Source organism: Saccopteryx leptura, chromosome 1, assembly GCF_036850995.1.
Source record: "Saccopteryx leptura isolate mSacLep1 chromosome 1, mSacLep1_pri_phased_curated, whole genome shotgun sequence".
NCBI classification, from domain to species: Eukaryota; Metazoa; Chordata; class Mammalia; order Chiroptera; family Emballonuridae; genus Saccopteryx; species Saccopteryx leptura.
The window spans coordinates 243811075-243827229 of NC_089503.1; the positions used below are offsets into that span (position 1 = coordinate 243811075).

Consider the following 16155-nt stretch of genomic DNA (forward strand, 5'->3'; position numbering starts at 1 on the left):
AGACCTTCTGTCATCATGCAGCTTGCAATCTGAGAGTGGAGGAGGAAACAGTCACCCCAACAAGCAAATAAATGAGAGTAATAACAGATAATGCCACTCCCTACACACATCAGGAGTTTGAGATAAATTTCCTTTCCCTCCTCGTTCTCTGGCCCCAAATCAACTCCCTCTGGAGCTCAGCCACCTAGGTCCCCATCAGGGCCTTTGCCTTGGCTGTTTCCTCAGCTTACCTGCTCTTCCTGCAGGCTGTCCCCTTATCCAGCCTCTCCCCGCAAAGTGCCAGCTGCTCAGAAAGGTGACCAGCTGCCCTGCTTTTCTCACTTAATACTATATCCACACAGTCTTCCTACATTCACACGGCATCTGGGGAGATTAGGGTTATTTCTTGAATTGCCCCTTCTTCCTGGGTCGTTTCCAGATTTTGTTGCCATTTTGAACATTCTTACATAAGCTGGACTCCATATTCTCAAGGGCTTTGGTTCAGGACTTCTGATTTTATTTATTTTTTAATTTTATTTTTTTATACAGGGACAGAGATAGAGTCAGAGAGAAGGATAGACAGGGACAGACAGACAGGAACGGAGAGAGATGAGAAGCATCAATCATCAGTTTTTCGTTTTGACACCTTAGTCCGATGCTCTAGTCTATCCACTGCGCCACTGCCCGGTCTGGCAGGACTTCTGATTTTAATAAGGAAACATGTGCCTGACCAGGCGGTGGCGCAGTGGATAGAGCGTCAGACTGGGATGCAGAGGATTCAGGTTCGAGACCCCGAGGTCGCCAGCTTGAGCGTGGGCTCATCTGGTTTGAGCAAAAGCCCACCAGCTTGAACCCAAGGTCGCTGGCTCCAGCAAGGGGTTACTCGGTCTGCTGAAGGCCTGCGGTCAAGGCACATATGAGAAAGCAATCAATGAACAACTAAGGTGTTGCAACGCGCAATGAAAAACTAATGATTGATGCTTCTCATCTCTCTCCATTCCTGTCTGTCTGTCCCTGTCTATCCCTCTCTCTGACTCACTCTCTGTCTCTGTAAAAAAATAAATAAATAAAATAAATAAATAATAAGGAAACATGTTAGGATCTAATAAATCACATTTGTTATTTTTTATTCTTTTCTGTATGTATGAAATAATCTCCCATTAGGGATGTTCAAGGTTTGTACCACCCTTCTGGTCTCAGCACCTGAATTTATAAGTTTATGAGATTTTTTTTTTTTTTTTTTTTTTTACAGGGACAGAGAGAGAGTCAGAGAGAGGGATAGATAGGGACAGACAGGAACGAAGAGAGATAAGAAGCATCAATCATCAGTTTTTTGTTTGTTTGTTTGTTTTTACAGAGACAGAAAGAGTCAGAGAGAGGGATAGATAGGGACAGACGGACAGGAACAGAGAGAGATGAGAAGCATCAATCATCAGTTTTTTGTTGCAATACCTTGTTCATTGATTGCTTTCTCATATGTGCCTTGAATGCGGGCCTTCAGCAGACAGAGTAACCCCTTGCTCGAGCCAGCGACCTTGGGTCCAAGCTGGTGAGCTTTTGATCAAACCAGATGAGCCCGTGCTCAAGCTGGTGACCTCGGGGTCTCGAACCTGGGCCCTCTGCATCCTAGTCCGATGCTCTATCCACTGCACCACCGGCTGGTCAGGCTCCATTTACATTTCCTTATTAAAGCCACAGTCTTTCCAGCTGCCCCTACATACTATCTTTCCAACATTCTACTTGTTGAGATGTCAGGGCCCAGAGCCACAGCAATGGGGACAAGGGAGTGGGGTGACCTCCCTCTCACCTCCACCCAATTTCCTCTCCAAGTTGAAGGACGAAGACAAAAAAGGGAGGTGCAGAAAAATAAGGAAGTGAGTTGTTTACAAACTGGCTTTCCAGCTGCTGTTGCGAAACTTGAGGGCTGGAAGGACAGACACTCTTGGGAGACTGGGTTGGGGGACTGGGGTCAATCCATCCCTCTGCTCTGTTCCTGCATCTTGAGGCTGCTCCCCACACCTGGGCCAACCCTGGGCCAGATACACAGAGGCAGGAGGCACCCCTCATGGTGCAAAGTCCAGCAGGGGATAAACCCATCCTGAGAAGGGTGGAAGCAGAGGGGCAGGCTCCTCTTTACCCATATGGGAGACTGCCCATTGAGCAGATAGGGCCTGTTAGAGCCCCGCCTTCCACTTATAAGAGCGCTCCAGGGCCCCGCCTGGGTCAGTGTCCAGGCCACAGCAGCATAATGGCAGACCTCTCCGTGCACCTGGCACTGGCTCTGATCCTCCTAGGAGTGGCTCTATGCGGTGAGAGTGGACCAGGGACTGGGGTGACAGTGGGGGGCCACCGGCCTGCAGGGCATTCAGACAGGGGGCCCCTTCTATCAAATAAGACTGTCCCTCAGCCCTTCTAGGTAGGCAGAAAGGGGCAGCACTCAGGTAAATGGAAGGCTCTGAAAGTCCAGGAATTCTCAAAACCTGGATCTGAAAAGCAAGCTTTCCCCACAGTGAGAACATGCAGTTCAACAGTGGAAACTGATGGCCTGCATGTTCAGCAGCTGGTAGAAGGTTTGATATACACCATTTTTCTTTTCTTTTAAAAATATTTATTTTGGCCCTGGTTGGTTGGCTCAGCGGTAGAGCGTTGGCCTGGCATGAGGGGGACCCGGGTTCGATTCCCGGCCACGGCACATAGGAGAAGCGCCCATTTGCTTCTCCACTCCCCCCCTCCTTCCTCTCTGTCTCTCTCTGCCCCTCCCGCAGCCAAGGCTCCATTGGAGCAAAGATGGCCCGGGCTGGGGATGGCTCCTTGGCCTCTGCCCCAGGCGCTAGAGTGGCTCTGGTAGCGGCAGAGCGACGCCCCCGACGCCCCGGAGGGGTAGAGCATCGCCCCCTGGTGGGCAGAGCGTAGCCCCTGCTGGGCGTGCCAGGTGGCTCCTGGTCGGGCGCATGCGGGAGTCTGTCTGACTGTCTCTCCCTGTTTCCAGCTTCAGAAAAATACAAATATATATATATATATTATTGATTTTAGAGAGTAGAAGGGAGAGAGAGACAGGAACATCAATCTCTTCTGTCTGTGCCCTGACAAGGGATCCAAACCACAACCTCTGTGCTTCCAGATTATGCTCTAACCAACTGAGCTATCCAGTGAGGGCTCACTTTTCTTAAGTTGAAATCAAAGTTGTTAGGCTCAGTATATAGGATGGAATTTGCCCCAGACCCATCCACTCCCTATTGTTCCCAGGACCTCGAGGCGCCTGAGATTTTTTCCCTGGGGTGAGGCTCCCCTGATGGAATTCTAGCTCTGAGGGGGCTGGAGTGGCCTGAGGGATAGAGGGAGCCTCTGATGGCTGGGGTGCAGTCATCCGTGGAGTCCTCATCTCCACATACCTACACTCAGCGGCACAGCCTCGTGGCCGGATCCTGCGCGGCAGCGAGGCCAAATCCCACCAGCGGCCCTACATGGCTTCGGTGCAGGTGAACGGCACACACGTGTGTGGAGGCTTCCTAGTGGCTGAGCAGTGGGTGCTGAGCGCAGCACACTGTCTGGAGGATCTGTGAGTAGTGGTGGTGGTGTGGGGAAACACAGGCCCGGGGCCGGAGCTGGGGTAGGGTGGGGTGAAGACATGGATCTGACGCGGATCCCCTCCCCCCATACATACACACACACTCAGGACCAACGAGACGGAGGTGCAGGTACTCCTGGGCGCGCACTCGCTGTCGCAACCGGAGCCATCCAAGCACCTGTATGATGTGATCCGAGCAGTGCCCCACCCCGGCAGCCGGAAGGATACCATCGACCACGATCTCCTTCTGCTGCAGGTTGGTCAAGCCTGGCGCCAGTCCCTCCTACTGCATGTCCCCCACCCCTTGCAACCTCCAACCCCGATGCCCGCTTCCTCCCCATGGGTTCCCACGGAGTCTAACCACAGCCCCTCCTGCTATATGACCCCCCTGAGACCCTGACATCCGCCTTCTCCCATTCGCAGCTGTCTGAGAATGCCACTCTGGGCCCCGCGGTGAAGCCCCTGAACTGGCAGCGCGAGGACCGCGATGTGGCAGCCGGAACGCTCTGCGACGTGGCCGGCTGGGGCGTTGTCAGTCACTCGGGCCACAAGCCCGACCGCCTGCAGTACTTGCTCTTGCCGGTGATGGACCGCACCACCTGCAACCTGCGCAAATACCACGATGGAATTATCACTGAGCGCATGATATGCGCAGAGAGCAACCGCCGGGACACTTGCAAGGTGTGGAATGGGGCAAGGCAGAAGCCGGGAAGGGGCAGGGCCAGCAGAGGAAGGGAGATTGCAGGAGGGTGAGGCCAACAGGGCGGGCAGGAGGGGTGGGGCTGTGGGGAGAGTGGAGTCAGACGAAGGGCAGGGTCAGGAGGACAAGGCATTGGATTGTGGGGTGGGAGGGCAGGGCCAACAGAAAGGATAGAGCGGAGAGCTGGGGAGGCAGGGCCTTGGTGGGTGGGGCCTGCAGTGGTTGGTAGGGCCGGCCGACACTAACACGCGAGGGAGGTTTGGACTGGAGAAAGGCGCTGGATGCCTGAGGGCTGGCGGCCTGTTAGGGATGGGGATGCACCCCCACCTACGGCACTGTCCCACATAGGGCGACTCCGGGGGCCCGCTAGTGTGCAACGACGTGGCCGAGGGCGTGGTCACTTCGGGATCCCGTGTGTGTGGCAACCACAGGAAGCCCGGCATCTACACTCGTGTGGGGAGCTACACGGCTTGGATTGACAACGTGATGGCCGGGGGCGTAGCCACCGGAGGAGAACCTGAGGGGCGGAATCCCAAGGAAAGATAAAGTCATTCACTCCTGCATCCTGTCAGACTTTTAGTTTATTTTTTCTTTCTATTTTGTTTATCCACTTGTTTTTGTTTTTGCCTTAAGATTCTACATGTAAGTGAAACCTTATGGATTTGTCTTTCTCTGACTTACTTCACCTAGCATAATACCCTCTAGGTCCATCCATGTTGTTGCCAATAACAAGATTTCATTCTTTCTCATGGCTTCATAATATTCTACTGTTCATATATATATATATATATATATATATATATATATATATATACACACATATACACACATATACATACACCACATTTCTTTATCCATTTGCCTATCAATGGACACTTAGGTTGCTTCCATATCTTGGCTATTGTAAATAATGATGCAATGAACATAGGGATGCAAATGTTTTCAGATAAATACCCAGATCTGGGATTGCTGGATCACATGGCAGTTTAATTTTTAATTTGAGGAAACACCATAGTGTCTTACATAGCGCCTGCATCAATTTACAATCTCATCAATAGTGCATGAGGGTTCCCTTTTCTCCACATCCTCACTAACACCTGTTATTGATTTGTTGATGACAGCTATTCTGACAGGTTTGAGGTGACATCTCATTGTGCTTTTGATTTGCATTTCTCTTATGATTAGTGATGTTGAGCATCTTCATATGTCCACTGGCCATCTATATGTCCTCTCTGGAGAAATGCTTATTTGGGTCCTATGGCAAATTTTTAATTGGATTTTTTTATGGTGAGTTACATGAGTTCTTTACATATTTTGAATATTAACCCCTTATCAGATAAATCATTTGCAAATATATTCTCCCATTTGGTAATCTTCCTCTTTTTTTCCCTAAATTTATTTTTAAATGTTTTATTAATTACTTTTCTTTTTAGCAAGAGAGGAAAGGAGAGAGAGACAGGCAGACAGACATAGATTTGTTGTTCCACTTACTTATGCACTCATTGCTTGATTCTTGTGTGTGCCCTGACAAGGGATTGAACCTGCAACTTTGGCGCACAAGGATGATGTTCTAACCAACCAAGCTACTTGGCAAGGACCCAGGTTTGTTTATTTTAAAGACAGTTCTTTTCTTTTCTTTTTTTTAGTGAGAGGAGGGGAAGCAGAGACAGACTCCCAAATGTGCCCCAACCAGGATCCACTCGGCAAGCCCACTAGGGGGCAATGCTCTGCCCATCTGGGGCCCTTGCTCCTTTGCAACAGGAGCCATTTTTTAGCGCTTGAGGCAGAGGCCACGAAGCCATCCTCAGCGCCCTGGGGCCAACTCGCTCTAATCAAGCCATGGCTGTAGGAAGGGAGGAGAAAAGAGGGAGAGAGAAGCAAGAGGGGGAGGAGTGGAGAAGCAAATAGGCACTTCTCCTATTTACCCTGACTGGGAATTGAACCCAGGACATCTACATGCCGGGCCAATGCTCTACCACTGGCCAGAGCAGTAAAGACAGTAAGATTAGCTCAAGCAGTGGGCAGGTTGGTGGAAAATTTTTTTGTTTTGTTTTGTTTCTTTTTTTTGAATTTATTGGGATAACACTGGTTAACATAATTATATAGGTTTCAGGTACACAATTCTACAACACATCCTCTGTACACTGTATTGTGTTCACCACCCCAAGTCAAGTCTCTGCCCTTATTTTGTTGGTTTCCTTTGTTGTGCAAAAACTTTTTAACTTGATGTAGCCTTGTGTTTATTTTTTCTTCTGTTACACTTATCCAAGAGGACATATCCAAAAAGACTTAAATAAAAGTGATGTAAAAGAGTTTACTGCCTATGTCTTCTTTTAGGAGTTTTTTGGTTTTGGGTCTTACATTTAAGTCTTTTATTTATTTATTTATTTACTTTTGTGTTTTACTTTTATTTTTATTTTTCTGTTTAATCAACTCTGTACTCAGATTAATTCAATTTAAGTATTTAATAAAACACATCTTGAATTCTTTGGATTTTCTAATTCCAATGTCTTGCTTTTCTTCCAGCCATCTGTCCTTGAAGGTCTGTTACTGTTATGATTCTAGCCAGTATATTGTAAAGTATGCAGAGAGGCATTTACTACTTGTTTAACTGATTTCTTTTTTTTTCTTTTCTCTCTCTCTCTCTTTTTTTTTTTTTTTTTTTACAGAGACAGAGAGAGAGTCAGAGAGAGGGATAGACAGACAGGAATGGAGAGAGATGAGAAGCATCAATCATTAGTTTTTCATTGCGTGTTGCAACACCTTAGTTGTTCATTGATTGCTTTCTCATATGTGCCTTGACCGCGGGCCTTCAGCAGACAGAGTAACCCCTTGCTCGAGCCAGCGACCTTGGGTCCAAGCTGGTGAGCTTTTGATCAAACCAGATGAGCCCGTGTTCAAGCTGGTGACCTCGGGGTCTCGAACCTGGGTCTTCTGCATCCTAGTCCGATGCTCTATCCACTGCGCCACCGGTTGGTCAGGCTCCATTTACATTTCCTTATTAAAGCCACAGTCTTTCCAGCTGCCCCTACATACTATCTTTCCAACATTCTACTTGTTGAGATGTCAGGGCCCAGAGCCACAGCAATGGGGACAAGGGAGTGGGGTGACCTCCCTCTCACCTCCACCCAATTTCCTCTCCAAGTTGAAGGACGAAGACAAAAAAGGGAGGTGCAGAAAAATAAGGAAGTGAGTTGTTTACAAACTGGCTTTCCAGCTGCTGTTGCGAAACTTGAGGGCTGGAAGGACAGACACTCTTGGGAGACTGGGTTGGGAGACTGGGGTCAATCCATCCCTCTGCTCTGTTCCTGCATCTTGAGGCTGCTCCCCACACCTGGGCCAACCCTGGGCCAGATACACAGAGGCAGGAGGCACCCCTCATGGTGCAAAGTCCAGCAGGGGATAAACCCATCCTGAGAAGGGTGGAAGCAGAGGGGCGGGCTCCTCTTTACCCATATGGGAGACTGCCCATTGAGCAGATAGGGCCTGTTAGAGCCCCGCCTTCCACTTATAAGAGCTCCACCTGGGTCAGTGTCCAGGCCACAGCAGCATAATGGCAGACCTCTCCGTGCACCTGGCACTGGCTCTGATCCTCCTAGGAGTGGCTCTATGCGGTGAGAGTGGACCAGGGACTGGGGTGACAGTGGGGGGCCACCGGCCTGCAGGGCATTCAGACAGGGGGCCCCTTCTATCAAATAAGACTGTCCCTCAGCCCTTCTAGGTAGGCAGAAAGGGGCAGCACTCAGGTAAATGGAAGGCTCTGAAAGTCCAGGAATTCTCAAAACCTGGATCTGAAAAGCAAGCTTTCCCCACAGTGAGAACATGCAGTTCAACAGTGGAAACTGATGGTCTGCATGTTCAACAGCTGGTAGAAGGTTTGGTATACACCATTTTTCTTTTCTTTTAAAAATATTTATTTTATTGATTTAGAGAGTGGAAGGGAGAGAGAGACAGGAACATCAATCTCTTCCTGTCTGTGCCCTGACAAGGGATCCAAACCACAACCTCTGTGCTTCCAGATTATGCTCTAACCAACTGAGCTATCCAGTGAGGGCTCACTTTTCTTAAGTTGAAATCAAAGTTGTTAGGCTCAGTATATAGGATGGAATTTGCCCCAGACCCATCCACTCCCTATTGTTCCCAGGACCTCGAGGCGCCTGAGATTTTTTCCCTGGGGTGAGGCTCCCCTGATGGAATTCTAGCTCTGAGGGGGCTGGAGTGGCCTGAGGGATAGAGGGAGCCTCTGATGGCTGGGGTGCAGTCATCCGTGGAGTCCTCATGTCCACATACCTACACTCAGCGGCACAGCCTCGTGGCCGGATCCTGCGCGGCAGCGAGGCCAAATCCCACCAGCGGCCCTACATGGCTTCGGTGCAGGTGAACGGCACACACGTGTGTGGAGGCTTCCTAGTGGCTGAGCAGTGGGTGCTGAGCGCAGCACACTGTCTGGAGGATCTGTGAGTAGTGGTGGTGGTGTGGGGAAACACAGGCCCGGGGCCGGAGCTGGGGTAGGGTGGGGTGAAGACATGGATCTGACGCGGATCCCCTCCCCCCATACATACACACACACTCAGGACCAACGAGACGGAGGTGCAGGTACTCCTGGGCGCGCACTCGCTGTCGCAACCGGAGCCATCCAAGCACCTGTATGATGTGATCCGAGCAGTGCCCCACCCCGGCAGCCGGAAGGATACCATCGACCACGATCTCCTTCTGCTGCAGGTTGGTCAAGCCTGGCGCCAGTCCCTCCTACTGCATGTCCCCCACCCCTTGCAACCTCCAACCCCGATGCCCGCTTCCTCCCCATGGGTTCCCACGGAGTCTAACCACAGCCCCTCCTGCTATATGACCCCCCTGAGACCCTGACATCCGCCTTCTCCCATTCGCAGCTGTCTGAGAATGCCACTCTGGGCCCCGCGGTGAAGCCCCTGAACTGGCAGCGCGAGGACCGCGATGTGGCAGCCGGAACGCTCTGCGACGTGGCCGGCTGGGGCGTTGTCAGTCACTCGGGCCACAAGCCCGACCGCCTGCAGTACTTGCTCTTGCCGGTGATGGACCGCACCACCTGCAACCTGCGCAAATACCACGATGGAATTATCACTGAGCGCATGATATGCGCAGAGAGCAACCGCCGGGACACTTGCAAGGTGTGGAATGGGGCAAGGCAGAAGCCGGGAAGGGGCAGGGCCAGCAGAGGAAGGGAGATTGCAGGAGGGTGAGGCCAACAGGGCGGGCAGGAGGGGTGGGGCTGTGGGGAGAGTGGAGTCAGACGAAGGGCAGGGTCAGGAGGACAAGGCATTGGATTGTGGAGTGGGAGGGCAGGGCCAACAGAAAGGATAGAGCGGAGAGCTGGGGAGGCAGGGCCTTGGTGGGTGGGGCCTGCAGTGGTTGGTAGGGCCCGCCGACACTAACACGCGAGGGAGGTTTGGACTGGAGAAAGGCGCTGGATGCCTGAGGGCTGGCGGCCTGTTAGGGATGGGGATGCACCCCCACCTACGGCACTGTCCCACATAGGGCGACTCCGGGGGCCCGCTAGTGTGCAACGACGTGGCCGAGGGCGTGGTCACTTCGGGATCCCGTGTGTGTGGCAACCACAGGAAGCCCGGCATCTACACTCGTGTGGGGAGCTACACGGCTTGGATTGACAACGTGATGGCCGGGGGCGTAGCCACCGGAGGAGAACCTGAGGGGCGGAATCCCAAGGAAAGATAAAGTCATTCACTCCTGCATCCTGTCAGACTTTTAGTTTATTTTTTCTTTCTATTTTGTTTATCCACTTGTTTTTGTTTTTGACTTAAGATTCTACATGTAAGTGAAACCTTATGGATTTGTCTTTCTCTGACTTACTTCACTTAGCATAATACCCTCTAGGTCCATCCATGTTGTTGCCAATAACAAGATTTCATTCTTTCTCATGGCTTCATAATATTCTACTGTTCATATATATATATATATATATATATATATATATATATACACACACACACATATACATACACCACATTTCTTTATCCATTTGCCTATCAATGGACACTTAGGTTGCTTCCATATCTTGGCTATTGTAAATAATGATGCAATGAACATAGGGATGCAAATGTTTTCAGATAAATACCCAGAACTGGGATTGCTGGATCACATGGCAGTTTAATTTTTAATTTGAGGAAACACCATAGTGTCTTACATAGCGCCTGCATCAATTTACAATCTCATCAATAGTGCATGAGGGTTCCCTTTTCTCCACATCCTCACTAACACCTGTTATTGATTTGTTGATGACAGCTATTCTGACAGGTTTGAGGTGACATCTCATTGTGCTTTTGATTTGCATTTCTCTTATGATTAGTGATGTTGAGCATCTTCATATGTCCACTGGCCATCTATATGTCCTCTCTGGAGAAATGCTTATTTGGGTCCTATGGCAAATTTTTAATTGGATTTTTTTATGGTGAGTTACATGAGTTCTTTACATATTTTGAATATTAACCCCTTATCAGATAAATCATTTGCAAATATATTCTCCCATTTGGTAATCTTCCTCTTTTTTTCCCTAAATTTATTTTTAAATGTTTTATTAATTACTTTTCTTTTTAGCAAGAGAGGAAAGGAGAGAGAGACAGGCAGACAGACATAGATTTGTTGTTCCACTTACTTATGCACTCATTGCTTGATTCTTGTGTGTGCCCTGACAAGGGATTGAACCTGCAACTTTGGCGCACAAGGATGATTTTCTAACCAACCAAGCTACCTGGCAAGGACCCAGGTTTGTTTATTTTAAAGACAGTTCTTTTCTGTTTTTTTTTTTTTTAGTGAGAGGAGGGGAAGCAGAGACAGACTCCCAAATGTGCCCCAACCAGGATCCACTCGGCAAGCCCACTAGGGGGCAATGCTCTGCCCATCTGGGGCCCTTGCTCCTTTGCAACAGGAGCCATTTTTTAGCGCTTGAGGCAGAGGCCACGAAGCCATCCTCAGCGCCCTGGGGCCAACTCGCTCTAATCAAGCCATGGCTGCAGGAAGGGAGGAGAAGAGAGGGAGAGAGAAGCAAGAGGGGGAGGAGTGGAGAAGCAAATAGGCACTTCTCCTATTTACCCTGACTGGGAATTGAACCCAGGACATCTACATGCCGGGCCAATGCTCTACCACTGGCCAGAGCAGTAAAGACAGTAAGATTAGCTCAAGCAGTGGGCAGGTTGGTGGAAAATTTTTTTGTTTTGTTTTGTTTCTTTTTTTTGAATTTATTGGGATAACACTGGTTAACATAATTATATAGGTTTCAGGTACACAATTCTACAACACATCCTCTGTACACTGTATTGTGTTCACCACCCCAAGTCAAGTCTCTGCCCTTATTTTGTTGGTTTCCTTTGTTGTGCAAAAACTTTTTAACTTGATGTAGCCTTGTGTTTATTTTTTCTTCTGTTACACTTATCCAAGAGGACATATCCAAAAAGACATAAATAAAAGTGATGTAAAAGAGTTTACTGCCTATGTCTTCTTTTAGGAGTTTTTTGGTTTTGGGTCTTACATTTAAGTCTTTTATTTATTTATTTATTTATTTACTTTTGTGTTTTACTTTTACTTTTATTTTTCTGTTTAATTAACTTTGTACTTAGATTAATTCAATTTAAGTATCTTAATAAAACACATCTTTGCCTGACCTGTGGTGGCACAGTGGATAAGGCGTTGACCTGGAAATGCTGATGTCGCCAGTTCAAAACCCTGGGCTTGCCTGGTCAAGGCACATATGGGAGTTGGTGCTTCCAGCTCCTCCCCCCTTCTCTCTCTGTCTCTCTCTCCTCTCTGTCTCTCTCTCTCTCCCTCTCTCTCTCCTCTCTAAAAATGAATAAATAAAATAATTTAAAAAGTTAAAAAAAATAAAATAAAACACATCTTGAATTCTTTGGATTTTCTAATTCTAATGTCTTGCTTTTCTTCCAGCCATCTGTCCTTGAAGGTCTGTTACTGTTATGATTCTAGCCAGTATATTGTAAAGTATGCAGAGAGGCATTTACTACTTGTTTAACTGATTTCTTTTTTTTCTTTTCTCTCTCTTTTTTTTTTTTTTTTTTTTTTTTTTTTTTTTTTACAGAGACAGAGAGAGAGTCAGAGAGAGGGATAGACAGACGGGAACGGAGAGAGATGAAAAGCATCAATCATTAGTTTTTCATTGCGCGTTGCAACACCTTAGTTGTTCATTGATTGCTTTCTCATATGTGCCTTGACCACGGGCCTTCAGCAGACCGAGTAACCCCTTGCTGGAGCCAGCGACCTTGGGTCCAAGCTGGTGAGCTTTTGCTCAAACCAGATGAGCCCACGCTCAAGCTGGCAACCTCGGGGTCGCGAACCTGGGTCCTCTGCATCCCAGTCCGACACTCTATGCACTGCGCCACCGCCTGGTCAGGCTAAAAAAAAAAAATTGATGATATAAATCCTACCAGTCAGTTATTTATTTATTTATTTATTTATTTATTTATTTATTTATTGGAGAGAGAGAGAGAGAGAGAGAGAGAGAGAAAGACAGGGACAGACAGGCTGAAAGGGAGAGAGATGACAAGCCTCAATTCTTCATTCTGACATCTTAGTTGTTCATTGATTGCTTTCTCATAGTGCCCCGACCAGAGTTCTCCAGCAGAGCGAGTAACCCCTTGCTCAAGCCAGCGACCTTAGACTTCATGCCAGCGACCGTAGAGTCATGTTTTTGATCCCACTCTCAAGCTGGTGACCTCAGGTTTCGAACCTGGGTTCTCAGCATCCCAGTCAGACACTCTATCCAGTGCACCACCGCCTGGTCAGACTGATTATTTTTTTCTTAAAAATACCTGAGCTCTTTGGAGCCTTTCTTGGAAAGCATGTCCAAAGTATGAAGCTTCTATTTTGAGTTTATTGTGAGAAATCAGCTGATAGGCTATGGGATTTCCTTTGTATATAATTGTTGGCTTTCCTCTTGCTGCCTTCAAGATTGTCTCTTTAGCTTTAACTTTTGCCATTTTGACTACAACATACCTTGGTGGGGTCTCTTTGGGTTCATCTTGTTTGGAACTCTGTGCTTCCTGCACCTGGATGTCTGTTTTCTTTCCCAGGTTAGGAAAATTCTCAGCCATTATTTCTTTAAGTAAAGTCTCTGTTGTTTTCTCTTTTTCTTCTCTTTCTGGGATCCCCATAATGTGAACGTTGGAGTGCTTGATATTATTCCAGAGGTCCCTTGAACTATCCTTGTGGGGGTTTTTTTTGTTTGTTTTTTTATAAAGTTTTTTTTTTATTTTAATTTTTTCATTTTAGAGAGGAGAGAGGGGGGGGAGAGAGAGAGAGAGAGAGAGAAAGAGAGAGGGAGGAGAGACAGGGGGGAGGAGCTGGAAGCATCAACTCCCATATGTGCCTTGACCAGGCAAGCCCAGGGTTTCGAACCGGCGACCTCAGCATTTCCAGGTCGACGCTTTATCCACTGCGCTACCACAGGTCAGGCTATCCTTGTGTTTTTAAATTATTTTGTTTTTCTGTTCTGATTAGTTGATTTGCACTAGTCTATCTTCCAAGTCGCTGATCTATTCTGTGTTAGCTAATCTGCTGTTAATTCCTTCTAATGTGTTTTTCACTTCAGTTATTTTATTCTTTAGGCCTGCTTGGTTCTTTCTTATACTTTCTAATTCTTTTTTCTTGAAGATTTTATTACTGATTTGAGAAAGAGAGAGAAGGGAGGGGTAGGAACAGGAAGCATCAACTAGTAATTACTTCTCATATATGCCGTGACCAGGCAAGCCCAGGGTTTTGAACCAGTGACCACAGCACTCCAGGTTGACAGTTTATCCACTGTACCACCACAGGTCAGGTTGCTTTTTAATTCTTTGTTGAAGTTCTACGTTCCTCTATTTTACTCAAGTGCGGTAAGCATCCTTGTGACCACACCTTGAATTCTTTTTTTCCCCTGGATTTATTATAATTTATTATTGTACATAGCCTGACCTGTGGCGGCACAGTGGATAGAGCATCAAACTGGAATGCTGAAATTGCTGGTACGAAACCCCAGGTTTGCCTGGTCAAGGTATATATGCAAAGCAACTACTACAAGTTGATGCTTCCAGCTCCTAGCCCCTCCTTTGCCTCTCTAAAAATCAATAAATAAAAATATAAGAAAATTAATAATTTGTACATTGTTTTACCCAATGTCTATAAAATTGTGTTTTAATTAACATTGCTTCATGAACACTTTCCTATGAGAATTTCTAGTCAGTATTTTAATACCTGGGTTTTTTTTAAAGATTTTATTCAATTTTTCAGAGAGGAGAGAGAGAGAGAGAGAAAGGGAAAGAGAGAGAAGGAGGGAGGAGCAGGAAGCATCCACTCCCATATGTGCCTTGACCAGGCAAGCCAGGTTTTGAACCGGTGACCTCAGTGTTCCAGGTCAACGCTTTATCCACTGCACCACCACAGGTCAGGACTCTAGTCAGTATTTTAATAGTTATGTAGCATTTCCTTGTGTCAATGTGTCATAAACATTACTCTGTTCTATTATATACTTGATTCATAAGAGGTTCTCAGTAAATATTTGTTGAAAGAATGCATGAATATCACAAATTTATAGTCTGTGCATCTTTTCAATATTATAAATTAAGCAGCAGAAAAATTTTCCTTCTACCTAGGTTCTTTGGCTGGTGTAATCAAATTGACTTAAGACAGGTTAACAGGGAAAAACAAATATAATTATGTACTGTGGAGGGAAAAAAAAGGTTCTATGGAAAGTAACCTCACAGGGTGGTCTGATTTAAATTCCTAACTGGGCAGTTCATGGTGGGTAGTCACGTCCCAGACCTATAACTTATTTATTTATTATTTACCTATTTTTTCTTTCAAAGTTAGAAGCGGGGAGGCAGTCAGTCAGACAGACTCCCGCATGCACCTGACCGGGATCCACCCGGCATGCCCACCAGGGGGCGATGCTCTGCCCATCTGGGGCGTTGCTCTGTTGCAACCGGAGCCATTCTAGCGCCTGAGGCGGAGGCCATGGAGGTGTCCTCAGTGCCTGGGCCAGCTTTGCTCCAATGGAGCCTTGGCTGCAGGAGGGGAAGAGAGAGACAGAGAGGAAGGAGAGGGGGGGGGGGAGAAGCAGATGGGCGTTTCTCCTGTGTGCCCTGGCAGGCAACCAAACCCGGAACTTCCACACGTCGGGCTGACGCTCTACCTAAGCCAACCAGCCAGGGCCCAGACCTATAACTTCTTTAGTAAAATGTTTTAAGCCAGTCCTGTCCATTGTTCTTCGGCATATCCTTTGAATTCTTTTTTTGTTTGTTTGTTTTTTTGAGACAGAGAGAGAGTCTATCTCAGAGAGAGGATAGATAGGGACAGACAGACAGGAATGGAGATGAGAAGCACAAATCATTAGTTTTTCGTTGTGAGACCTTAGTTGTTCATTGATTGCTTTCTCATATGTGCCTTGACCGTGGGGCTACAGCAGACCAAGTAACCCCTTGCTCGAGCCAGCGACCTTGGGTCCAAGCTGGTGAGCTTTTTGCTCAAACCAGATGAGCCCGCGCTCAAGCTGGCGACCTCCAGGTCTCGAACCTGGGTCCTCTGCATCCCAGTCTGACGCTCTATCCACTGTGCCACCACCTGGTCAGGCTCCTTTGAATTCTTTAATCGGGCAAACTACTTATCTTTTTCTGAAGATTTTTCTTGTTCCTTCAGTTGAAAGCTATTCTGTCATTTTATTTTGTTTGGTTTCTATGTTTGTTTATATGAACTAAACAAAATAGCTCTCCTTCCCAGTATTGAGAAAACGGCCTAAGATAGAAGCAGTCTCTGTACCGTCTGCAGTTGCCAGGTGGTTTGGGGAAGTCAGTGGGAGCTGAAGGTGTTTGGGGCACTGGCCCACTGAGCCAGAGTGGCCTCAGTTGGGGAGGCCAGGTGAGTGTGGTGA

The 16155-nt window shown here is 47.5% G+C and overlaps 2 protein-coding genes across 2 annotated transcripts; both read left to right on the forward strand.

Annotated features, from left to right (window-relative positions):
• The first annotated feature begins 2211 nt into the window (after positions 1-2211).
• CFD (complement factor D) lies at positions 2212-6559 on the forward strand. The gene is made up of 5 exons (XM_066341804.1): positions 2212-2288; positions 3382-3538; positions 3656-3803; positions 3971-4228; positions 4596-6559. Exons 1-5 carry the CDS (start codon positions 2228-2230, stop codon positions 4791-4793), a joined length of 822 nt encoding a protein of 273 aa, XP_066197901.1. The 5' UTR covers positions 2212-2227; the 3' UTR covers positions 4794-6559.
• A 1216-nt stretch (positions 6560-7775) lies between these two features.
• Positions 7776-11720, forward strand: LOC136376054 (complement factor D-like). Its single transcript, XM_066341815.1, has 5 exons — positions 7776-7861; positions 8548-8704; positions 8822-8969; positions 9137-9394; positions 9762-11720. Exons 1-5 carry the CDS (start codon positions 7801-7803, stop codon positions 9957-9959), a joined length of 822 nt encoding a protein of 273 aa, XP_066197912.1. The 5' UTR covers positions 7776-7800; the 3' UTR covers positions 9960-11720.
• The last annotated feature ends 4435 nt before the right edge of the window (positions 11721-16155 follow it).